The 26,683-nt window shown below is 43.8% G+C and overlaps 1 protein-coding gene across 14 annotated transcripts in view; it reads left to right on the top strand.

Moving 5' to 3' along the window:
* foxp1b (forkhead box P1b) overlaps window positions 1-23,556 on the top strand; it is a 157,603-nt gene extending 134,047 nt beyond the window's left edge. For 13 of the 14 annotated variants that reach the window (XM_047582820.1, XM_047582822.1, XM_047582827.1 and 10 more), the window contains 10 exons: window positions 1,654-1,761; window positions 5,772-5,859; window positions 7,281-7,364; window positions 11,258-11,462; window positions 11,569-11,645; window positions 12,183-12,284; window positions 13,469-13,590; window positions 14,421-14,490; window positions 14,691-14,857; window positions 18,539-23,556. In XM_047582820.1, the coding sequence (XP_047438776.1) occupies window positions 1,654-1,761; window positions 5,772-5,859; window positions 7,281-7,364; window positions 11,258-11,462; window positions 11,569-11,645; window positions 12,183-12,284; window positions 13,469-13,590; window positions 14,421-14,490; window positions 14,691-14,857; window positions 18,539-18,683 (1,168 nt within the window). In that variant the 3' untranslated portion in view covers window positions 18,684-23,556. The remainder of the gene's footprint in view (window positions 1-1,653; window positions 1,762-5,771; window positions 5,860-7,280; window positions 7,365-11,257; window positions 11,463-11,568; window positions 11,646-12,182; window positions 12,285-13,468; window positions 13,591-14,420; window positions 14,491-14,690; window positions 14,858-18,538) is intronic. The other variant, XM_047582825.1, reaches the window with a different exon arrangement.
* Window positions 23,557-26,683: the final 3,127 nt, after the last annotated feature.

Genomic DNA, 26,683 nt, shown 5'->3' with positions numbered 1-26,683 from the left:
CACTGATTCCCAGTGCACTCCACATTTCAATATCTTATTAATACAGAATTAAACAACAAGCCTGCTCGCAAAGAATTAAAAAAAAAGGATCTCTTTAAATTAAAAAAAAAAAAAAAAAAAAACAGCATTACCTTCACCAGTCCACACGTTTCCTTGTTAAAAACTCATTATAACCGGTCTACAGCCATCTATTTATTAGCTGTATCAAAACAGAGGTCTTAATGTGAATGCATAATTCATAATTGAATAAAAAAAATTCTGACTTTTGAAAGAGGGAAGAAAAAAAGCTGCTAACCACATTCATGAATGCTTGACTGCTTCCTAATTGCAATGCAATTATCACATGTTATGAACAATGTGAACTCTTAAGCAAGTAATTATAACACAAGGAAACCTGTGACGACCTTTAAAATTTCCTACTTGAGGTACAGCTTTACTAACATTGATACAAATGAGATTTTAATCTGAACATCGGCTCGTTTAATCCTGCAAAATTGGCACATTGCGGTTAGATTAGTTTCTTTTTTTAATTCCTTTTTGCACGATTTTTCTCTCTTTTTTTTTTTTTAATCACAGCAGATGGATGATTGGCTGCAAAATGCAAAAGTGTTATTTTTTTGGTATTTGTTTTTTCCATTTTTGTCATTAAAGAAATCCCCTTAAGTAGTGAAATTAGACACTATCTCTTATTGGATGCATGTATGTGAATGAGATGGGGTTATTCCCACGTGGCGCCACAACAGTTTGTGGTGCAATGAATCTCCTTATCCGTCCCGTCGTTTCAGAGAGCAGGGCTCAACGCTGGAGGAGAAGCAGCGGCGGCAGCGGCAGCGGCAGCGGCGTTGTGCTCGCGAGCCGCCAGAAGCACAGGTGGTAGCGATATAGGCCAGTCCCCCAGGCTCTTGTAGCTGAAAGTTGTGTGTCTTGTATAGTGCCTGTGTCCATATGGCTGCCTGTCTGGCTCTCTTAGCAGACACTGCCTCCACACAGGCTGCTTCCTCTGCGCGCTGATCGCGGTTAGCCGTGGCTCCGCGCCTCTCGCCATATGGAAGATGTTGTAAAGTTTGTTTTTCGGGGACGGTCCTGCTATTTAGAGTGATTGTGCAAAAGCCATACGCTCCCCGTGGATGCGTTCCTGTCAGCCCCCGGTGACATGGATTGGTCAGTAGATAAATTGATACCAGGCGGCGGCGGCGGCGGCGGTGGCGGGAGGGGAGGGATGTTTGCAGTTTGTGCACGATTTTGTGCGAGCGGTGACTTCGTATGGCGGTGCACACTCCTCCAGGTGGGCTCTGGGACAGGATACAGCAGGCAGCGACTTCGGGAGTCCCCCCCCGAGCAGTCTTGATCAAAGTGAATTGCAACATGGCTCAGTGATACTAAATAATTACATATTGATTTTGTTGTGCCTTCACAACAAGAGTCCCCTGTTTTAGGAGCAGAGTGAGCACAGAGCAACACTGATTCCACAAAGCCCAAGGTTCACAGATCAGGTAGAAGCCAGCGTTTCTCATGTGGAAACGAGACACGGCGCACACAGGGAGGCGCTAACCAGGCCACATCTTTGACCTCTCTTGTTGTTATGTGTTTCCACAGGCGTGGGACCAGGGAGAACTATTTGTGATCTATTTCTTTTTTTTTCTCCTTTTCCAGATCCACGCTAGAGGAGCCTTCCCACCACAGCCACCCTCTCTACGGCCACGGCGTTTGCAAGTGGCCCGGATGCGAGGCGGTCTTCGACGATTTCCATTCATTCCTCAAGTAAGTTAAAAGTCTTTTTTTTGTTTCTCGTCCTGTCGTCGGGTCGATTACACGTTTTATTTTTGACCCCCGGCGACTCGGACGCGCTGCAGGTGCAGCTGGATGTTGTTCTTGAAACGGTCGGCCGTTTCTTGACAAGGGTACTGTGGTGGAGGTCTCCTTCTGGGAACGGCATGGGCCTCTAATTCCTGTGATAAGTACAGTTCCCATGGTGACGGGGGCCGTTTTTCCCAAACAAACAACGGTAGGATGTTTATCTGTGGCAGCTCACACTTAGGGCGCTCTGCATGTTTGCCCTTGTCACTGGACAGGGGGACGGCTTTATGCGTCGCAGCCCTTTCCTATCCACCACTTTGTAGTTTCTGGTTTTGCGCTTTGTTAAAATTAACCACCTGCCTCACCTCCAGCTAAGGCAGCATCACCTGGCGCGTGGCGTCTTTCCCAACGTGTCCCGATGTGACAGCTTTGACTCCGGCCGGCCTGTCACAGGCCGCTGTTTCGCTCCCTGATTCCCCATTCGAGTCAGACCCCTGGTTTAGTAATCAACCCTGTGTGCTGTGCGCTCCAGGTAATCCAGCACATAGCAGTGCCATGGTTACAGAGAGGATGAAAACATCTGCGTCGTGGCAGCAGATCAATGGCTCACTGTCACCCCGGATTAGTCGCACTTTAAACAAGATATGACACAATTCCATTATCCTAAAACAAGCACCCAGCGAACACACAGCCCCCCCCCAACACTCACACACAGACGCAGGAGAGAAAGAAAAGGTGCTGCAGCAGAAAGCTGCTGAAAGTTTCAGTCTCTCTGTCAACATTTCGAATCCTTTTTTTTTTCTTTTTTTATTGTTCCACTTTGAAGCGCTGCACCAGACTGTACAGTGGTATAAGAGTAACTGAAAAGAGGCAGTCATGTGTTTTTGTTTTAATTTAATAAACATCCTGTGACACTGAGTTATTAAACACACTTCCACACACACAGACACACATATTTCAGCTTTGGGAGTGCCCTCTTAAATCTATCATTATTTATTGTATTCTGACATTGCCTCACCCTTTGTTTATAGAACAGAGGAGAATTAAATTCAGTGCGCCCGGTGGAGCGCTGCCTTAAAAAGTCTCTAAGTGCACTCTGCTGTGTTTTTACAAGTGTTTTTATCATGGCAACATCTTGTTTACTTTAGTTGCCTGCTCAAACCGCTTGGAACATGTTAAGAAAACATTTGGGGAGAGTCTCCACAAAGCTGCCTTTGTTTAACAGCAGGCTAGAGTGCGAGCAGCTCACCAAGGTGTTAACTCTCAAACCCTTAAGCACTTCCACATGAAACCCAGCAACTGATACTGCAAGGCCTCCGAAAGGAATCAAAAATAAAAACAAAGAACGCGCCGCTCAAGTCTCCTAGAGGTTGAAAACGTAAGTGAAGGGAAAGAAGTGTGTGTCTGTCTGCGAGTGTGCACCACTCAGCAGAACACAGTGTGCCGTGTACCAGAGAGAAAGAAAGGTGAGGAGGACTCTAACGTCAACCAGATTTCAGCTCCGCATGCCAACAGCAACAACCAACACAGGGCTGAAATGTTGTTTTAAACCTTGTGTGTATTTATTTTATCTTTTAAACAAAACATTGCATACCTATACGCACTATCTTGATAAATACAAAGCACCAGAATCCCTGTTCCTGTTTTTCGGGGGGTCAGCACACAGAAGGGCGGAGCTGGGTTCATGTCGGGGCGACCTGGTGCTTTTACGGGGGTCGAGACCCCGTTCTCTTCGGTGTCCAGTCCAGAGGTCAGCGCCTGTGAAACACTGCAGTGCCCTCTAGTGCTGCTGCGCCACAAAAACCCATCTCTCAGCACCTGAACACACGGAACCGTGCAAACAAATAAAAAAAAGAAATAAATTAATCAGTGCAGAAATTTTAAATGCATTTTAAATCTGTGTGTGCCATTAATTTAAATTCGACCCGACAGAAGATAAGCCCGTCCTCAGAGACGTCCTTATTAGCTGCAGCGTATATATAAAAATAGACATCGCAAAGAAAAAGGAAAATAGAATCCAGCAAACTAACCGGTGTGTAAGAAGCCGACTATCTGTTTAACTTGTTTTATTGTGGCGATTTACATTAGAGTCTGTCATCCTGCCAGAGAGCTTTTAAAAGTGGCTTCATTTGAAGTCCAGAAAGTGACACATGCCAACGTTCATAGTCTCTCTCGATGTCAATTCCCCGTATCCCCTGCTCCCGTGTCCAGACACTCCTCTCAAGGCTGCATTAGGGGCCATCTGAATATTTCATTTCCTATTAATTATGCACTGTGACTCTCCATGTCATTAGAAGAAATAAAGTGGAATGTAACAAAGGATGAAAAGAAGCAGGGCACATGTCTCATATGAACAGAGAAATTCCAAAGCTGCTCACGTAGGCCATCCTTCATTGAACATTCAGTCCGTGCCGCTTAAATTGGAGCTGAAACGTCTTTACCTATTATTTTCTTCTTTGAAATTTAGTAAGATGTCCTGAACTGTTTACCAGTTTCATTTTCTGGCCTACTTAATTAAACGGCCATTTATTTGACTCAAACAAATGGGAAGCAGAGAATTGATTTCAGCAAAAGGAGCGTTTCTTTAAATGTGCCTTTTTAATTTCTTTTTTTTTTTGCCACAATAATTAACTTCAAGAGCTGAGTGCATGTCACAGTCATTTTGCAAAATGTATTATCTAAACACAATAGCAGCGCCCGACGGTGGGAAGAGACCACACTTCCCATAAAGATTTAAATCATTCACCTCAAGGTTGAGAACAGCGCTGCAGAGCAGAAGCCTTCGTATTTCAAACAGAGCTCTATCAATCTATTCCCTCTTCCTTCCGCGGCTGTTTTTTTTTTTTTTTTTTCTGAGTGTAAAATGTGGCGTTTAATGCACAAATGTGTTGTCTGTACATGAGGCGACTGCGTCAAAATTTATTGGGCTATCAGGACGACGCCCGCGACGCTGTCGTCGCCGCCGCCGCTGCACCTTCACAGGTTGACTCTGGCTATTTCTGATTTGCAGTAAATGATGGAAAAGTAGCATGTGAAAAGGCAGGAACGTCGCGCACCGTTCTCCCGTCTGCTGGCGCCACTCGGTGCACACACACACACACTCACAAACACACACAGACGCACACAGGGAGACATGCCTGGTGACAGTGACCTACATGGTCACCGAAGATGTGATATAATTTATGATATATATAATATATTGGATCCATTAGCGAGCATAATGAAGTAGTGAAATGAAAGGGTATTTGTGAAATCAGTTCAAACATCCTGCTCGGATTATGATTAAATGATTAATGAAATGCCCCTGCATAAGCATTTTCAAACAGTAATTCATGCGGCGGCTGATAAAATTCCTCCAATCATATTTCCTTCACTCATGAACCTTATCTCCACCATTTTATATAAATCACAGAAAAAAAAAGAAGAGGGGAAAAAAAAAAACCCTGGCGAGCTACTTATTTAGATTAGTTATAAATGTACAGGAAAAGAGAACATCTCTCCTGTATGAAATAATCACGTATAATTATATCCATAATTCAAGTTTGTGACAGATCCTTGTCTCCTTGTCCTGTTGTCCTCTACACTCGGCCTTCATTTCAGATCTCTTAATTCTAACGGTATAATTAACAAACAAAACATAAAAAAGGGGGAAAATCTACCAGGCAAAGCAAAAAAAAAGAAGAAATGACATAAGGGTGCTGGTGCATAATTTAGCAAATTCTTCAATCATTCCTCTTATCTGTGAGCTGTAGTTGGAGCAGACGTGAAATATTAAGTGTCATTGTTTTACGTTAAAAGAATTATTTCTCTCTACGTCTGATTACCGCAGCGTGTTGTTAGTTACCTGTTTTATTCCATTTAAATAAATGTCACCTTCCATATATTGTGCATTCATCTAAAAACCTGCGCCGCATGAACTGACATCAACTTTTTTTGTGTGTGTGTGTGTGTGTTCTGTGTTTTTTGTTTTCCAGGCATCTTAACAATGAGCACGCCCTGGATGACAGGAGCACGGCCCAGTGTCGGGTGCAAATGCAGGTCGTACAACAGCTGGAGCTGCAGGTATTGTCCCAGCAGTTGTTTTGATCCAAATATTTATGTGTCTTCTTCAGCGAACGCTTCCTCCGCGTCGGCCGAACCCCCTCCCCGCCCGCCTGATATCAGCCATGGGGTCACTCACGGAGGGAGGAGGGGGGGAGGGGAGGGGAGGGGTGCACGCAGCAGAATGAAATAATGAAATAATTTTGTACATTTGCTGGTAACCAGTCGTTAAAAATGTGTTATGTATGCATGACAGCCAGGAGAAGATATATGAAGGGCCCCAGGGCTAAGTAGAGAAGATAATTACATTTTGAATTTTACTGGGTTTTAAAGTTATTTATGACTTTTAACTGTTTGGCACCAACAATAAAACACTTGGTGGAATTAATCGCAGCGTGGACGGACGGGAATCAGCGCCCGGTGAGTTAAGGCAACACAGCGGTTTAATGCAGCTCAGTGCAAAGAAATGTTGATGTAGTGGTGGGTTTTTTTATGTAGTTTTTAAGTGAGAAAGGAAAAAAATATCCACATGTGCATTTAGATTTCACTTCCATGAGAGTGAAGGAGGTGTGTGTGATGGAGAAGATGGCAGCACACCTTCATCTTAAGGTGGACATTTTCCAGATAAGAAGCTCCAATACGGTGAATTTACTAACATATAGACGCGCTATCAAGCTGCGCTGTCTGAGGAGAATTGTCCAAATGTGAATTGTGGAGAGAAATATTAGATACAACCCAACGAACCCGAGATGTTTGAAATTATGTGTGTGGATACCAAATGTATATTTGGTTAAAAAAAAAAAAAATCACTAATAGAAAAGACACTTGTCCATCGTAACGCTGAGGTCAAAAAATAAAACCAACCGTTCCATTAATAAAGTATTTTTTTCACCATGTAGCTTCAGTAGTAAATGACCCAGTGTGATGTGTTCCAGACTTTATACGATGTTCACTCGTGGTCCACGCGTTAGCCACATAATATACCCACAAAACGGCCGATGACGAGTGTGAACCAGCTGTGGCGTCCAGGACGTTCGCCTCAAACTACGAGATTTTAGCTGCACCGTGCCAGTGTCCTGTTATTTCCGCTCCGGTGCTGTTTTATCCCAGAGGGATCGAGTGAAGGTTTATCAGACGCAGACTTCCTCTGCATGCGGCCCGTCACTATAATTTAAGCTGGCAGCTAAGAGTTTCAGACAGGTAGGGAAAAAAAAAAGGGGTCTGGGCTTGTCACTGGCAACCAGGCGCTGTCTATATTTTAACCTTGCAGACTCGTCGGCAGCTTCCGAGAGAAATTTTTGAAGACAAATAATTAGACGGTCCCAAAGGAAAAGAGGAAAACGATCGATTTGTTCTTAAATGTTCAAACTGGTTTTTATTTTATTTTATTTGTGTGTGTGTGTTCATAAAAAAATGGAATGTCTCCTGCTTTCTCATTACAGCTAGCAAAAGACAAAGAGCGTCTGCAAGCGATGATGACGCACCTCCATGTCAAGTCCACGGAGCCCAAAGCCACCCCACAGCCGGTGAGTAGCAGCCCTGTCATACATCTCTCTCCCTCTCGTTCTCTCGTCCCTCCCACGCCCCCCCCCACCCTCCACCCCTCCACCCCCCCACCCCATCCTTTTGTCTGTCTTAATTGGCCCACATGTATTCATTAATCCCTTCCTCCATCTTCTTATTTATCTGCTAAATAAAAACAGCTGTTCTCTTGAGGGAGGCTGTAAATATAGTTTGGACCACATCTGCTGACATCCGAGATTCAATTTGGTGTCTGTGATGAACTGGATGCACACTCTGTAATGGCTCTTCAGCTTCAGACAACCGCTGCCTGTTTGGGGCAAACAGAAAAGATGAGAAGGCACGAGAAAGGAAAAAAAAAAAAAATAGAATAAGTAGATCAAATAATAATATATTCTGAAAAAATGCAAAGTTAAAATAATATAAAAATGATGAGAAACCTCCAATAAAACCCTGTTAAATGTATTAAAATATGTATTTCTTTAAAAAAATCATGGCTAAATGGGACAATTAAAAGAAAAATATTAAAAGGCCAGTGGTGTTATTTCACTTAGAGAAGGAGCAGCGTGGATGTGAGTAGCACCTAGTATTGATTTTAATATTGATTTAGGATGATAGCAGACGCCTCCCTGAGGACGTCTCAGTTCTCACTTAAAGGGTTAAAACGTTGTCAGGAATTACCCTCCGACATCTTTACTTAATTAAAGTAATTAGTGATATTCAATCTGCACCGAGGCTGATGTGGGGTCATTGTTGAACTCATTTTAACATTTTTGTTTTGACTTAAATGTGATTTAAATTTGTTTGAAATGTCATTTATTTTACTTTTTGGGGTAAAAAAAAATTACATTTCTGGTCGTCCAACAAACACAATGAGTTTATTATCTTCTCGGCTCAACGTGTGCGGTGCACGTGAAGCGTCCTCCTCTAATCCCCGTCCTGTAGCGGGGGGCGAAGCCTCCACATACGGCGCTTTAAGTGTCTGCTCTGTTTTGTCGTGTTTAAGGGTGAGGACGGGAGGGGGGGCGAAGGGGGGGGGGGGCTCGCTAACATATTTCAGTCTAAATGACAGTTCACTCAGATAGCCAAATGAGCAAAGATCATTTTACTGCGGGGCGTGAATATGAAATCACACAACACACACACATGCACACACGCATGCACTCGTGTGCCCCCCCCCCATGCATGCATGCCGTGCAGCTTGGATCATTTATTTACAGTGAGAGGGGTGGCTATTGACACCCAGAGGGCTCAACATAAAGCGCCTGGAGATGTCGAATGACAATAAGCTGTCTGTTAAAGCTGCGCCTGTGTCGCACACTCTGATTGTGTAGATTAGAGTGCACAACGAGGGCTCTGACACGGGGGCATTTGTATATGAAAAGTGGTCGGGGCGGCAGATAGCATCTTGAGTTCGCTACCTCTCCTCTCCTCTCCTCTCCCCGGGGCCCGTGAGAATGGCTGTGTCAGGGCTCAGCGTTAGCGCTCTCAAGGGGGGGTGGGGGGGGGGCGAGTCGGGATTTTTATTCAAATAAATAGACTCCCATTCTCCAGCGCTTCGCCCGCTGCTGCAAGCTGCTATGAAATGCTTTGATAAATATGTCTGACTTCAGCTGGGTGAGTGGTGGACTTAAACAGGTCAGGGCCTCCAGTCCCAGCGAGGCTTTAGTGAGATTGCAGCATCAGAGAGTAGCCACAAAGATGATGTGGAATGAAAGTATTCTCAGAGCTGACTGGAAATAGAGCCACTCTGGAGAGAGGGGGGGGGGAGTGTTCTTCCAGTAATTGCTAGTTCTGTTTTTTTTTTTTTTTTTGTTGCTTTTTTTTTGCTGTTTTGTGCTGCTGCATATAAAGAAGGGCATGTATAACTAGGCAACTGTCACAGCGAAGTAGCTCGGATGAACTCGCTGGTTTACATTAAGTCATAATTAAAGACAAACAAACTGATACTGTGCATTTACAGCTTCAAATGAATGGGATTTGTTTTATTCTTCCGAGGTAGTTGGGGGGTGGGGGGGGGTGGTAGGAAAGGGGAGAGGGGAGGGAGGGGAGGTGAGGAGGGAGGGGGGGTCAAAACAAAATGTGCCACATTAGCAATGCGTGCTTCCGTGTGTGTGTGTGTGTTTATATGTGTCTGTGTGGGTGGGTGTCTGCTGCACACGGTGTCACTAAGCATTCTTGTCAGAAATCTGACCTTTTACGCCATACATAATTAAGGAGGGACTTTTTGTTTATTTTCTTTAGCAGCTTGCCGAGTCAAAGCCAGTATAATTAGATCACCAATTACCATTTAATTAATTTCAGTCTGAAGTCTCATTTTGTCTCGGAACTGGAGTGAGCCCAAATGGTGAGGCAAACAAAGGCAAGGCTATTACCAGCCTGTCTGGCCTATTGTTGAAGCCTCTCTGTGTTTATGGCCAGGGAATATGGATGAAACATGAAACAAAGCCTGCTAATCCACAGGAAGAGAAGTCAACACCGCAGCCCCGTTCTATTGATAGCATTGTGTCAGAAACACGCAAGCCCGGCCGTAATTTATTTTGTTCACGATTCAGAATAACACGTCTTCTGCTACCGTGCGTGAGGACGTCGTCTACATTTTGAGCATCAAATCCAAATTATTTGGGCAGACTCTGCCAAAAAGCCCAGAGTTCAGCCTCAAAAACATAAATAGACATTGTGAGGAGTTGGACACGTGTCTGTTTGAAGGGAGGAGGGGGGGTGGTGTGGGGGGGTCGGAGGGTGGTCAGTTCATAAAAACTAAAAATGTCACTAATTTTTAGTGTCGTTTTCGTGTGAGAGAAATGTTGCAAAATAAAATTAAAGACAGAAATAAACATTTTTTTTAATCTCTCACCATCAACACGTGATGTCAAAGATCCTTTCTCTGCCTCTTCTCTGTTTCTCTATTATTCCATTTTTTTTTTCTCCCAGTCTGAAGTCATGTTTAATTTGGAAACTGGCCTCCTTCGGCAAATTAGCAATTAGAACAATTTTGTGGGAATATGTATATGTGTCATTAGTTTTCCTGCCAATTAATAGCTGGAGCAGGGGGGTCAGGCTAGAATTTTCCACTTGACTGCTGCTCCAGTACGGAGGCTTGGCACTTGGCTCAGAGCTGCCACAGCAGCTGGAAGCCATGCTATACCTTCGGAGCACTCGCCGTAATTAGTTTACCTTGTAGCCATTATTACTTAAAACCCTTCTTGGGCTCAGCCCGCCCAGCCCATCCTCAGCGGCGAAACCAAACACTAACTCTACGTAAGGCCGTGCATGAAAACACCACGGGTCCATCTTTACCGCGGACATCACGGCCCTAATGATGGAGGTCAGTCAGATACAGTAGTTAATCATCAGATCGCCTCCATAAGCAGCTTCTAATTAGAGTCCTCACAATACAATTTCAGCTTGTAATTAGCCCAGATTGGCTTCTTCCTCTGGCTGCCTTATTAGCAGGGCTGCTCAGCGGTAGGTGAGAATCACACTGTCATTTTTCAGAGCTGCACAGGCCACTCATCTTCCTTTCACAACTCAACCCTCACCGAGAGCCAGAGTGGGTGTGTGGATGGAGGTGGGTGGGTGTGGGTGGATGGGGTGTTGTCCAAACGGGACAAAAGATTAAACAAAGGCGGTGAAACAGAGAGCTGGGGACGGGCCTGACACGGCAGCAATGGAGAGGTTAGGAGGGAGGAGAGCTCGAAGAATAGAGGAGGTGGAGAGCGGAGGGCTCTAGGGTTTGCTTTCCAAACATTTAGCAAACGTTCATGGATCATCTCAGGGCCTGCCTGCAATTAGAAAGGAGATATGCATAGGCAATGAGGCGTCAGGAGACACGGGGGTAATTAGAAAGACTAACCGCCTGCCTCTGCGTTTGTTTGCTCTGGTCTCCGTCTCTCAGCTCAACCTAGTGTCCAACGTCACGTTGTCCAAGTCGGCCCCCGAGGCCTCTCCTCCTCTGAGTCTTCCCCAGACCCCCACCACGCCGACGACGCCCCTCACGCCCCTGTCCCAGACCCACTCCGTCATCACGGCCAACAGCCTGCACAGCGTGGGCCCGATGCGACGGCGCTACTCAGAAAAGTACAACATGCCCATTTCTCCGGGTACGTCAGCGCGAAAAAAAACCAAACACGTGTACGATGCTTTGATCCGTGTTAATAGCTGCTGATCCCACTGTTACATCCCAACCTGTTTGTCTCCCGTGTGCAGATCTCAGTCAGAACAAAGAGTTTTACATGAATGCAGATGTTAGGCCGCCCTTCACGTACGCCTCACTAATAAGACAGGTAAGCAGCAACTTTTCTTTTTTTTCCTCTGTTTATTTCTCGTCATGTTTGAGCACAGTTTGAGGAGAGCGTCTGCAAGGACTTGAAGAAACACAGGCACACATGTGAATTTTGTGGTTTGATTAAGCATTTCAGCGGCGGCCCCCGATTATTATTAACCAAATTCATTTCACACAACAGTAGGGATAAACCTGTTTTAAGATGGCCAGTCAATTATCGGCCGACCACAGTAATCTGGGATCTCAGGAATTAATCTGTGCCGTCCATAATTGCTGCCCTGTAATCTGCCTGAGAAATGTTTTCGCTCGCCCTTCATTTGCACGAGCAGAAGAAAATATATTCAAATCTTTTCCCGTGCATTTTAGAACCCGAGTGCTCTTTACATAGACAGTTTCTTTTTATTTTTTTGGGTTGTCTTGTGTTTTTCTCAGAGCACACACACACACACAGACCTGCATGCCTTCTGTGAATTATTAATCGTTTTGTGAAGGGAGCAAAATTGTAAGTGTTTGTTTCTGTCACTGTTCCTCAACGCAGGCGATCCTCGAATCTCCAGAAAAGCAGCTAACACTAAACGAAATCTACAACTGGTTCACACGAATGTTTGCATATTTTAGGCGCAACGCAGCAACATGGAAGGTAATTTTGTTTTTCCTGCTAATGTCTTTGCACCAGAAACGGAGCGATAAGGAGATAACTTTTGTTTTGATGTGACGCAGCGCTAAACGCCGGCCAGGCCTTAATACCTTTATAAACGAACATTTACACAAAACCCCGTCCAAATCAACGTCCTCCCCTAAAACAAACACCGGCCAGTGTGGAACAGCCAAGGAGAAGAAAATGTACATTTCTGGGAAAAAGAAAAAAAAAAAAATAGAGAAGAAAAATAAGAAAGAAAAAAGAGCCTCTCCCTGTAATAAGTGGAGATGTTCTGGTGGGTAGCATTAGTTTAACATAGCAGCGCTCTGCCAGTGACTCCTGGCTGAGCCCCTCACACTCTCCTCAGAAGGGAACACTCTGTTTTCCACCAGGCCACAAAAAAACACACACACATGCATGCACACACACAGACACACAAAACAAAACAACAAAACAGAAACCACTGGAGACAGACAGAAAAGTGAGATTTGAATGAGAAAGCAGCGACGAAGCACTGAAAGCCCTTCTGAGCGTTAGCTGATCGCACACACACACACACACACACACACACACACACACACACACACACACACACACACACTGCATACCCACCACCCTGCTCCACCCACGTCCTCCATTAGCTCCCACACTTACTGACAGCCCTTCCATAGGGGCACGTTGGTGTTATAAACACTGGATTCCTCTTTTTTACACACATACACATGCACTCAGCCTGGAATAACAAAGGCGTGATACACGCTCTCTGCTTCCACGACTAAATAATATTCGCCCGCAGTTAAGTTTTATTTTTCACCTAAAATTAATCCAACATCTTCTGGTCAGTTTAAAAATAAATAAATAAATAAATGAATTCTGTTTGCCACTCATTTAATTTGTACGTGCTGATCAGGAGAAGGATGTCACATGATTTAAGGCCGTTACCGTGGAAACCAGTAAATATTTTCATGCTGTTTAAGTTTTTTTTTTTTTTTTTTTGGAAACTGACGCACCATTTACTTCCAGTTAATTTATTGTTTTCATTCAGGTTTCATCCCGTTCCTGTCACAATAATTCTGCTTTAATATAAAAGTTTAACTGTACTGATAGAAACTCTCTCTTCTCTCTGTTCTTCTTCTTTTTTTTTTCTTTTTTCTTTTTTTTTTCTTTTTTTACACCAACTGCAGAATGCAGTCCGGCATAATCTTAGTCTTCACAAGTGTTTTGTGCGAGTAGAAAACGTAAAAGGGGCTGTGTGGACAGTCGACGAAATAGAGTTCCAAAAGAGACGGCCTCAAAAGATCAGTGGGTAGGTTTGGCCCTTTTTTTTTGTTTTTCTGCCCTGACTAGAGTCTGTGTCCCCGTTGACTGATGGGAAGAGGCTGCTGCTGCTGCTACTGCTGCTCCATCTCATTGTGTGTGTGCCATAACGTCCCCGCTTGCTTCCGAGGTGTCTTCCCTTCATGCTTCCAGTCGTCTTTTGGTGGTTTTTCATCCTGATCCTCAACCTCCTCCTTATGTCTGTCCATCCATTGTCTGTCTGTCTGTCGCTGCATCTGCATCTGGCTGGCCCCCACCCCCCCCACCACTGGTTTGCTTTCCCAGGGTGCCATTCGCACCAACCTTTCCCTGCATAAGTGCTTTGTGAGAGTAGAGGATGAGTTTGGGTCCTTTTGGACCGTTGATGATGAGGAGTTTAAGCGCGGCCGCCACGTGCAGCGAGGCCGCCCTCGGAAATACGCCGCTGACGAGAACTTTGACGAGCTGCTCGTACAGTAAGCACTTCCGCCTGCCCTGCAAACTTCAGCGGCCCCACCTGCATGCTCCCCCCTCCTCCCCCTCCCCACCTCAGTGTTGCCATCATGCTTTTTGTGTTAATCCATATTGCTTTCACAAGATCTGCCTCCATCAACCTGTTCTTCCTTCCATGAAATGCAAAGTGTTGAAGATAGTTGTGTGGTATCGTCAAGTGATTGAACATCATAGAACTATATCCTTAATCTTCACATTACTACACCAGTAAATTTGTTTAGTTCTTATACAAAGTGCATTGATTTCTTTTTAATGAAATAAGATACTGTATCTGAGGAATGCGTGCGAGGTGAGTCTGTGGTTGTAATCTAATTTTTCTGTTTGCAGAAGTCCGGCCTTAGTGAAGAACATTCAGACCAGCTTGGGCTATGGTCCGACCCTCTCTGCTGCCTTCCAGGTAAAACTAATAAGTGACTTCATCTTTTCCTGCCTCGCTGAGAACTTTAAAAGACAGTTAGAGCTAAGTCTTTCACCTTAGTCACTCTCTGCTGTGTCTTTAGGGCGATGTGCCGGCATGAAAAGAGTGATGGCCAACTGAGAAAGTGCTGACAACTCTCTTCCGTTTCACATTTAATGCTTCGGGCTTTGGTTTTTCAGGCTTCAATGGCAGAAAACAACATACCTCTATACACTACTGCTTCCATTGGAAGTCCCACCCTCAACTCCCTGGCCAACGCCATCCGCGAGGAGATGAATGGAGCGATGGACCATGGAAACAGCAACGGCAGTGACAGCAGTCCGGGACGCTCGCCCCTGCCAGCTATGTGAGTGGCAAAACACTTTCTATCATAAGAAAAGTAAAGAAAGGGGCGGGGGTTTTTTAAAAAAAAAAAGCTGCTTATTCCACCGAGACAGACACGCTCCAAATAGACGTCGACACAAAACAATTCCAGTGCCCACCCAAAACGCTCTAAAATTACCTAATGCATGGCGTTAGATCAAACAGAAACAATGCCAGAGGCACAATAAATAAAGTAGAGAGGGATGATATTGGACGGTGTGTGGGGTCATGGTCAGTGCAGTGGCAGGCCTCCCTGCAGTAAAGGAAACTCCACCTTTTCGAAGCTTCCATCACCAGGACGGCCAGGAAGAGACGAGCTGTTGTTTTAACGGCCGGTTTATGAACTCTCCTTCACGTGTCCTGCCGTCTGGCCGAGCCCTCGTCGCGATCGGCGTTCCAGTTCGCTAAAATATTTACAAAATGCCAGAACGTAGAGTGACGGGATTTCTGTCTTCGACGTGGTGCAATACGAGCCGCAACACATTCAGAAACGCTCCCGAGCCTCCGAAGGAAAAACAACACAAGAAGCATAATTAGTCTGGAGGACATCATCCAAGAGCCTCATGGAGAAAAGTTGCGGTCGGCGGGAAACCACAGCTCCCCATTCACTTGTTGTATAGGAGTGTCTGCTAAGTTGTTTGAAGCCTAAAATAATACAGCACACGCTGCATCGTTTCCAGATGTGGGGGCAGACCACCGATGCGTAGACTCGGGGATGGCCTCATGAAATGTCTGAGCTTGGGGGAAATTCTGCCTGAAAACAAAAAAGGTGCAGTAATGAGCTCCTGGCCAAATGGAGGAAAGTGCCATCCCTAATCACTGTGAACATAGCTCTGAGCGTGGCTGTGGAACAGGAAAGGCAGAGACAGGATGGGTGTGCTGGCCTAGAGGCAGCCTGCTTCTCCCTCTGCCCCCTCTGCTTTTATCTTTAGGCTGATAGAGCTCACAGCTCCTTCAACATAATTGTGTCTATACGCTTTACGCAAGCAGAAAATGAATTAAAGCTGTTTTTTTTTTTTTTTTGCTTTTAAAGAACTTTATTTTCTTATTAACAAAACATACCCAGCATTCTGCGCCTATGGAGTGAGCAGTAAAGGTTATACAGTCCAACGAGCAGAGCTTCCCTGGTTTCACCCTGTCTCTCTTCTCGGTACAAGCTCATCACGGCTGATAACTGTGCAACAACATGTGTTTTCCACATGTGCCGGCGCTGCTGCCGCTTGACAGGACGCAGCTTATTTTAACACGGCGAAGAAACCAGATCGCTGCCCTTAAACAGCCAGACGAGAGCCGGCATCCAGAGAAGGCTAATTACAAGCAAAGTGTGGAATCAGCATGCAGTTCAATAGCATAATAATAACAATTTCATGTGTGCCCTGCAGCCACAGAGTCAGACCTGAGGCAACGGCACTTGTGGAGTTACTTTGATGTGAAAATGATAGAAAAGCTGACTTTACTTTTTCACCCCCCCTCCCCCATTCCCTCCTCTCTTTATAATTTACACCAAAACATGTCAGCTCATTAGCATACGAGTGCCTCACATCACAATAGCTGCAAATCACACAAGACATCCTGGTGAGAATGAATCAAATGTGGGCTTTGGTGATGAAGAAAGTGCCAGTTGTCCCTTGTTGTTGTAGTAAATGAGCCCGGTGCCTCATCCTGACACCGCTCTACCTCCGCTACAGCAGCCTGGCACCGCAGGTTAGAGCGGCGAGTCCCCTGCAGCTGCTGCTCATAATGTTTTTCTTTTTTTTTTCTCTCCTCCACAGCCAGGCCTCCTCTCCCCCTTCGCTTTATTCCTGCTCTGTTTCTGTAATGAGAAATTTGGCAGATCTCATCTCTTTAGTGGCTCTTTTGCCCAGGCTGTGAGCTGGGGGGACTCATGTTTTTGCCTTGTTTACAAGTGACAGCGTTATTATTCTCATAAGGGCTCTGTTTCTTATCACGGTGTTGTGCCGAGTGCGCCGCTGCCTCTCTCCTCGCGCGCCTTCCCTGCCAGCGCTTTTCTTCTCTTATTGACACTTGGTTGAAAATATGCATTAATTCTGGAGTTTAAAGCATGTACGCCGGTGTCTGGTCGCTGTGTTTGCTTGAAGTTGATTAATGATAGAAGCCGGCTCGGGGTCGTCCTCTGGAGACCCGCCTCGCAGGTTGTGCATGTTAACGAGCAGGAAGGGGAACACACAGCGCGCCGCTGATCCTCCGCCACCAGGAGGCTGACAACGGCAGCCCACTCACTCCGCCGAGTCCATTCTCTCCTCTCCTCGTCTCACGTTGTTAATCTTCCTCATTTATCAATTCTAAGTGAATACCCTGTTGTCGGTTGCCATGAAAATAAAAAAAGCCTGCAGCTTTGCCGGGATTGGAATACCTCAAAAGAAAGCAGAAATTATCATGAGGACCAGTGAGGCTCCCTCTCACAGCTTCACTGTGAAGCCAGACATTTGTTTTTGTTCCCCTGCTCCTTCCTTTATAAACACAATCCGCTCGGGTCGGGATCATTTCATTTTTTGATTTTGTAAAAATATATATATTTAACAAATAGGGGCGGGTACTGGAAAGGACTCGATACGATACATATCACGATACTTGAGTCACGATACGATACATTATTGAAATATTATAATCTACATAGTTCACTGATACATTTTTAAATGCAGCTTAAAATACAAGTTGTATATATGTTCATCACACTGAACAAATTGAGTAAAAAAACAATATTAATTTAAATTATCCATTTCAAGTTTATTGCAGTTTCTCACCATTTAAATGTCAAAATACAGTTCACAATTGTCTCCTTGAACGAAAATGTGTAAAACAAAAAAAAAGTACTGTGTTATCCAGTGCAGTTTTCTTCAGATCAACTGGTTTCGGCCGCTGCTGCCTGGCGAGCGCAACACCTCACGGTGTCTCATTAGCTGAATTCGCAAGTTGGTCGTGTTCCCTGAATATCTATCTGGAGCCAAGCAGAGTTTGCAAACTGCGCACTCTTTTGTCCTGCCTCCAAACGTCAGTTTTGAATTTTGCTCGGCTCTGCTACTTCCCTGTCCACTTCTTCGACTGCCTCGCTGGGAACAGTGCGTAGCTAGGTGGCGCTACAGCGACACCTTGCGAAGCAGTGGTGCGGAAGTTTTTTCACGATCGAACCAAAACACGACTTTTTCTTTTTCAATCAATATTAAAACGTTCAAAATCGATAATGTATCGGACGGAAAAGTATTGCGATATATTACCATATCGATATTTTTTCCCAGCCCCATTAACCCTTTAACTGGCATTGTAACCACATGGTCAATCTTTTTTTAGTAGTAGTAGTAGACAATAAAATGCTTAATTTCTCATTTTGTACCCGTTTTCTAGTCATTAAATTTTGCCCGTGTGTGAACACATTATATCTACAAATATCTAAACTGTGGCTTCTATACTTTTTGAGCTACGGCGCTTTTGAACAGATGAAATTATACATCACACAGCTTCAGTGTTTATATTGTTTGACTCTGTGCAATCGTGTGAACATTTTAATAATGACATGTCAAAATACTCAATATTAATATAGATTAAAAATGAATGATATTTAATCGCGATTAATCGTATTTGTTAGTGTGGAAGTCAAAGGGTTAACAAAGTTCCTCTCTCCTCTCTCCTCCTCCTCCTCCTCCAGGCATCACATCAGCGTTAAGGAGGAACCACTGGACCCCGACGACCACGAAGGGCCCCTCTCCCTGGTAACGACCGCCAATCACAGTCCGGACTTCGACCATCACAGAGATTACGACGACGACCAGGGCCACGACGACATGCTGTAAGGCTAGCGCCGCACCCCCCCTCCCTCCTCCTCCTCCAGTCCCACCACCACCACCACCACCACCACCACCACCACCCTCCCCCCGGCCGCCCAGCCTCAGAGGCCGCCGCTGAGGCAGTCTGGGTCATCTGGGCGACAGAAAACGCTCCCCAGAGGCCAAACACTGAACTGCAGTCTCAGCCGCTGATGACTAAGAGTTAAACTTTTTTAGTGCCATTAAAACATAGCGAGAACCCACACGCACGAAAAAAAAAAAAAAACACACACGGAGGAGGAGGAGGAGGAGGAGGAGGAGACGACACGTGAGGACGCTCGCCTCCGATTTCTTTCTACTTTTGATTTAAGTAACGCTTCAGAAAACTATTTCTACTCATGTGTCAGACGGACTTGTTTGGTACCGACGTGGTCAGAGTTTGGGGAGACCCTCGCTGGGCAGCACCCAGCGGACTGAAAGAAGGGTTACCCCTCACACACACCCCCCCCCGCCTCCCCCACCCACCCACCCACCCCCTCCCTCCCCCCTTCCCTCCCTCTCTGAGACACAAACACCTGACCATAAACTGAAGAGACTGACATTTAATTTACACCGTGTGTGTGCGCGCGTGAGGGAAGGTTCATTGTCACTGCCTTCAACACTTCTTCTCATTGGTTTGACTCCATCGTGGGTGGGTGGAAGGATGGGAGTTTGTTTTTATTTTTATTTTATTTTTTGCGGGGAAGGGGGGAGGGGGGGGGCGGGGCGGGGGTTGTATTTTTCTTGTTATTGTTGTTGTTGTTCTCGATGTTGGGGGGTGAAAGGTTCTAAAATATCAACATAATGTGTCTTCGCCATCATTCAATGCTGTTGTAGATGTTTTCATCTTTCGTTTGAATTGTTTCTTTGAACTGATCAGACCTCATGTCCATGCTGTGGAGATTCTGTGTGGTCGGCACTCGATGATGAATGTTTATGATTTTAGTTCATGTTGTTCCTTTATACACACACACACACACATATGAAGCAGAATGTCACATACCAAGTAGTATTTTTCTGTCATTTATTCCACGATCTTCCCCCCCAAAAAAATAAAAAATGAAAGTAGCCCATCCCTCACCCCCTCCTCCCTCCTCCCTCCTTCCTCCTCCTCCTCCTCTTCTCCTTCCTCCCCCTCCTCCTGCTCATGAAGTCCATTGGCAATGCACTACTCATAATGAAGGCTCCCTCCACGCATCAATGAAGTTTAATTTAAGATGCGAATGAATGACAGAGAAATCATGCAGGTTATGATTTATCCTTATGAAATTATACTTTAAAACAGCCCCACACGGCAGAGCATGCTGAGCTGCAACACAATTTCTGATCACTTACAAGCTCCAGCTTTTTTTTTTCTTTTTTTTTTTTTAAAAAAAAGGCAAAATGAAAATGTCAGGTGTGCACCGGCGAGATAATGATTTAGACCAACTAATTGTGATTCCTTGAACACAACTGTCACCGTTAATCAAACGTGTCTGCTTTTCCACGCTGTAATTTCACTCCCAGATAAACGCGCATTCCCCGTAGTTTTATTTGTATCACGCGCATGACTAGTTTTAAGTTTTGAGTGTTAATAATTGCACACCGGAGGAAATGCTCATTTTCTTTTCATCGAGGGAACAAATCCTGAGACCTGCAATAAGACCTAAGCATTGCACATTCCAGCATCTGACAGCCATCGGAAGGAAGGGCCCCGAAACGAACCGTACGCGCCATTTAGACAACGTGGAGTCGTCCACGTTCACCCAAAAAGCCAAGAGTTGTTGTAGTCTGCAACGTTGAACCGAGTGGAGTCCACACGTGGTTTTATGATGCAGCAAAATGAAATAAATAAAAAAAAAAAATCCAGTTAAATTTAAGAGACCGTGGATTTCAAGACTGCAATCAACCACTTCTAATTTATTCTTAGTTTTATTATTATTATTTTAAGTTTTATTTGGCTTTTTGTTTTTATTTTTTATGTGTTTGAATATCTTGTTCTGTGACTACCAAAGATAAACTACAAGTCAATGTTGTGTGTTCCATGCAATAGCAGATAAGGCCAAATATTTCTCCTCCTCCATCCTCTCCCACCGGTCGACCTGAGTGGCCGGCGGTGACGGAGCCGGTGGCGGCGGATTCAAGGAACCGCTCCTCAAACTGGCCTTTTCGTTCATTTTTATAAAACAAAAAATAAAAAAACCAAAGGGGGGGCTGGGGGCTGGGGGCTGGGGGCTCGGACAGGACAGCTGCAGTTAAGGTTGTGCAGTCTGGCCCAAATGATGACCAAATTAGGGAAAAGGTTTAGTGTTCGGGCCACGCGAGGGGAAAGAAAAGGAGCTTTCTTTGGTCAGGAGCAGATCTGTGTGCAACGTAAAGGGTATGTAGATAAAAATCGATGAGGAAAAATATACTGGTAAATGGAAAAAAACACAAAAAAAAAAAGCTTTGCAGAGAACAATGTGAAACGGATTCTGTGCTTCAACTGGACCACACAATGATTCAGTGTTTGTCTTCTATGATTCCTTATCTTCTTTGTATCCTTTGAAATGATTGTATGCCACTTTTTAGGGGGTTTAGTTTTTTTGTTAAGATTGGCAAGACTTTATGACTGTGTTTAGTTTCTGTCAACTTATTACTTTTTATATTAAAAAACACTCCTGTCAACTAATAAGCTGGGTACAAGGTACTTTATGGCAGTTATTGCTTTATTTCTTTTCTTTCTTTCTTTTTTTTTTTTGTTTTTTTATTAAGTTTGCCGCTCATTAACTAAAAGGAAAAAAGGGCAATCTGTGGTTTCCAGACGATGTATTTAATATCCAGGCAGCTGTGGGATGGGTCAGTCACAGCCGGGCCAGGACCGTGAGAACGGGGGCCGAGCTCATCCACAAACCCCCAGTCATCTGGATGGTTTGTTTGGGATTCAGAAAGGAGGGAAAAAGCGCCGGTAGATTAGATCATTCTCAGCATGTGTAGCTTGACATTACTAAAGATAACAGCATGAGAAGAAAAAAAAAAAACCGTTAGGACGCATACCTCAGTTCAAACCTATAGGGAATGACTCAATTAAATGAGAAAAAATAAACATTTCACTCAGTTGCACTTAGTTGTGTGTCTTTGCATGTTGTAGTCTGATACTGTAGAGAGAAAATTATTAAGAAAAAGAAAGAAATTGTTTATCTAAAAGGTTTCATCTTTTTTTTTTTTTTTTTTTTTAAAAAGCCAAACCAATCCAAACCTCAGGCCTTTATTTCATGGAGATCTCACCCAGCTGTGTGTGGCACCGTTCGCTCTCTGATGTACTGATGATGGCTTCTTTTGTTTGTTTGAGGGCCGTTCTCATATTAGGTTGTACATACGTGTCCGTATAGCCTTTGTCTTTTTCCTGTTCTCTCCCCCCTTCCTCTCTCTCTTTTTCTTTCATTTGTTTTTTTTTTTTTTTAAGATCAAAAAATACATTTGTGTTATGATGTTTGCTTTTATCGCTTTGTATTACCTATGACATAGCTATGAGAAAAAAAACTGCTGTATGTATCGGAAAATAGCAAACTGTGCTGCAAATGTATTTTACTTAGTAATCCTTGCTTTAAAGTAAAAAAAAAGAAAAAATGACCAAAAAAAAAAAAGATAAATCACACCATCCATGCGGACATCTTGGGTGAGTCGGGGCGGGGACGAGGGGAGGGGGGCTTTTAATTTTTGGATTTTAAACTGTAATATAGAAAAACAGACTTTTCTCTGGTGTCACTGACATTTTGTACAGACTTTTTTCCCTCTTTGTGTTAAGCTGTTTTTTGATACTTCCTTTTGATGGTCCAACCACTGCCTTCTGTGGCTGTATGTTAAAGATTACCTGCTCTGAGAGGGGGAAAGGGAAAAGGGCAGCCAGGTATATATTTCCTCTATGAGACGGAGATATCTTGCATGACTAATCCCGAGGTCTCAGAGATCGAGGGGAGGGAAGGGAAGGACGGGGGGAGGGAGGGGGAGGGTGGTTTAAGTGGTCAGTAATAATATAAGGGTGTATCAATCTAATGATATTTTATATGAAATTAATAGGAAAAAGAAGAAAAATATGCAGTGCCAAGATGTAAAGAATATTGTTAAATGCTGTCTTTTCTTTTCTTTTTTTTTCTCTCTCTCTATTTTGGAGGAATTCATTTCACACGTCCTTCCTTCCTTCTCATCCATGTCATGTTCACTTTTACCTGGCATCAAGATATTTATATTTTTTATCTCCAGCGGTCGTCGCACTAATGAGTCAAACCAAGCACAGCAGGAGGGTCAAAGGTCAGATGAAGAACTGCCCCCTCCCCCCCCCGCCACCCCCCTACCCCCACCCACCTCAACATCCCCAAAAATTAAAAAAAATAAAAACACTCGAGCAAAGACGCCATCGTTTCATCCATCACCAAACATCCAGCCAGCCGCCCCCCCACCACCAACAACAACCAACCCCCTTCCTCCTGCTCTCACATCACACTTTGTTTCTTTCCAGATGGAGGTGGAGGGAGGAGGAGGTGGGGGCGGGGGTGGTGGAGGAGTTGGGGGAGGAGGAGGAGGAGGAGGAGGAGGAGGAGGGAGGTTGGAGCCCAGGAGCTGTCACGGTGCTCTCATCCTGCAGCAGCTTTTTCTTTCTTCTTCTTCTTCTTCTTTTTTTTCCCCTTTTCTTTGAAGATGTACTCTGTAGTTTTCATTTTTCCTGTTTTTATTTTTTTTTTATTTTTCGGTTTTCAAGAGAAATATTATTGCTCATCACTTCCATCAGTCTGTAACCTCCTCATCATTCCTCGTCTGTGTTGATGCAGACCTCTCTGTTGTAGTCAGTGGCGATGACTGACGTGAGCATTCTAAACATGCAATAAAATGCTGGTTGTTCATACTGATTCCTCCGAGTCTCATTCTCCTGCTGCAGAATTAAACTTCCACGATGCCTGTTGACACCGAACGTAGACGGATCCACTGCATCCGGAGGCAGATGCACCAACTGCGTCTTAAAAAATCAGCTTCCTTTTTGTCACCTCCTGCAGGACTCACATCTCAGCCTAAAACATTAAATTATATCGCAATTAAAAAGAGACAGTTAAACTGTCTTTTCCTAACAGCAATTTAGGTAACTACATTTGATAAGCTATAAATTTCAGCAGCATTAAAAATCCCAGAAATAATAGCGATATGGATTTGGTGACGGGAGCTAATGCTGACGACCAGGTCTCGGCTTTTTACGACGGAGACGCAGGTCATGTTGGCCACTAAACACGAGACAGAGATCAAGTCTAAGCACTTTTAATCTTGTGAAACAAGCAATTACAAATAGTTGCATTGATTTGTTAAAAAGCTTTAGGTGACATAAATCGTTTCTTCCTTAGCTTATTGCTGGAAAACATAAATGTCAAGTGTATTATTAATTAAGGCCTCTGAAAGACAAGATTTAATGGAAACGATATAAAATCACAAGCAATCTTTCTGGAGGCTGTATTTCACCAAACGCTCAGGATTCGTGTGCATCCGTGTTGTTTTCAAAGCTGGTTCAGATAACAGGAAGTTAAAAAAAAAAAAAAGAACCTAAGGCAGAGATTCACATTTTTAATCACACATTAACTTATAAAGGGGCATTAACATATGATATTATTATAGTCTATAAAGATGGCTGAAATATGAGCTCAGATATATCGGTGCAGTGACATGATCAGATAATACCGCCTCCGTTTCACACATAAATCTGAATTTCTACGAGAACACGCCGTCCAACTGGACAAAACTCGCCTTTAAATCAAACAATGATCTTTCTCCTACACATAACATTCTTTAATGAACATAGTTTTAGGTTTCGTCTGCCCACATTTAGCAATATCTGTCTGGGCGCGGTCAGAAACACTAGCTTTTGATCCCAAAGGAGAAAAATTAAGCTAATACCAAAAACTGCAGTTCCACAAATGACCACTTGGAGGCCCGGCTCGGAAACCAAATAAAACTCCACACACTAAACCATTTATTTATTTCATGACTGTTTAAGTTGTATTGAAGTGTCACCAGACTCACCCTCCACCTCTTTGACCAATCTGAGCCAAGATGGCCGCTCCCTGGTGCCTTCGGACGTAACGTACGGTGGTTTCAGACGACTTCTAAAAGCTTTTCATCAAACTTTAACGTTTAATTTCTCAACAGCAGCCCGGTTTAGTGCGACTTGTCTGAACTGAAGCTCGATCTCAGGGAAGTTACACATCTCACTCAGTTTTTTTTTCCTCCTCATTGTACCAATTCCATTCATTTCCATGCTTCTGTGTGTTTTTATTGTGTATATTGTATTTTATTGTGTAAAGCTGCCAAACTGTATTTTGTTGTTTTTCACCAATGTCAATAAAAACGTCTTATTCTTATTCCAAGGTCTCGTCCTGCTGTTGTGCCAAAGTAGTGACTTTTTTTATACAGTGGTGGAAAAAAGCTTTTGGACATTCTTAAAATTTTACTCAACGTCAAATATCATCATGATCACAAATTTTTGTGTTTCAAAACATGTGGCTGCATTAGACAGAGACAAACAAATGATATTTATTTTGTCTATTGTTTATAAGAAAAACTAACAAACCTAAATTCTTGACAGTTTCAATATGTCAGTTCTCAACATTGTGTCAAAGTCAACAAATAACAGAGAATGTGTTCAAAACTGAACAAAGAATAAATAAAGCATCACATCATCAGATTAATATTTATTTTAATATGTCCTCCTGCCATTAGCAGCAGTAGAGCTCTAATCCTGGCCTTTCACACTGTGTTCAGGGCTAATCTCATCCCATTCTTCTTGAATTTCTACTTTTAATTCTTCTGAATTCTTTGTGAAACAGACCTTTTGATAAACCACCACAGATTTTTAATGGGGCTCATGTCCAGGGATCGATCTGATCACTCTAAGACCTGGATCCTCTGCTCCTGCAGCCAAGTTCTACTGGTCCTGGATGTGTGGATGTAAGAGGCTTTATCTTGTTGAAACATCCAGTTTGGACCTGGACAGAACAGAGCATGTGCAGAAGGGAGCATATGGGTTTGGAGCTGAAATAAACCCTCGGACGCCCACATCCAACCAACCTGTGGGCTCGTCTGTATTTCTGCAGAGTGGATCCACCTGATGAAGGGCTGCATCTGCACTTCCTGGTGATTCCTGGCTGAGAATCTGAATCTTCAGACGTGTTTCCTGCATTAGGTTCCTTGTTTTAGCCTTTTTTGTCTCTGAAGAACTGTCAGATGTACTGGCTTTATATGGACATGAAGCAACAGAAAAATGTGTCTTTAAATGAAAAGCACGGCCTTCATTAGTGAATCACTGGAACCAAAATACTCAACATTTCTTATGTGTGTTTATGGAGCCAATCTATTTTCAATGGCTGTTTTGGGATTTGTTTGGTATTTTGTCTGTGACTAAACTAAAAGAAACTGCACTTGAAGACGCTTGTTTATGCAAATAATGCATTTCTTACCCACATGTATAAAAGACTACTTCCAATAATGTCCCGATATCTAGTCATTCTCATGCTTCTTTAAACTGACATTTGATTTGTCAACACTAGGCCTGTTTGAACTGTTAACTCACCAAAAGGTCTCCAGTGATTCTGGGAAAGAGCAAACACACGGAGTCTGGTCCCAGCGTTGGTGGAGGGTCCAGTTACAGCAGAGCTCAGCTGAGCAGCAAAGTAGAAGAGAAAACAGGTCAGATGGTCTCAGTAAAAGTCTGTCTTAGGCTCTTCTCATCTGTTCATCTTCATTTTTTCTGAATATTACAGCTCATAGAATATTTTCCTAACGTCATCTGTAGAAGAACTGAACGTCATGACTGAAAACACAAAGACTTGCTCATAGCAACAAGCTACTTAAAATATCTGATTTGCACACTTTGCATATTTAATTGAAATTCTTGCTATTACTTTTGCGTTCTTCTTCTACATTATTACAGTCTAGGAACTTTGCAGGACATTTGCTTCTGAATCACGGCTGGTTCTCACTCCAAGCTAAAT

This window comes from Mugil cephalus, chromosome 4, assembly GCF_022458985.1.
Source record: "Mugil cephalus isolate CIBA_MC_2020 chromosome 4, CIBA_Mcephalus_1.1, whole genome shotgun sequence".
Taxonomy (NCBI): domain Eukaryota; kingdom Metazoa; phylum Chordata; class Actinopteri; order Mugiliformes; family Mugilidae; genus Mugil; species Mugil cephalus.
The sequence above is the reverse complement of the archived record's forward strand: the minus strand, read 5'-3'. Positions and strand labels throughout refer to the sequence as shown.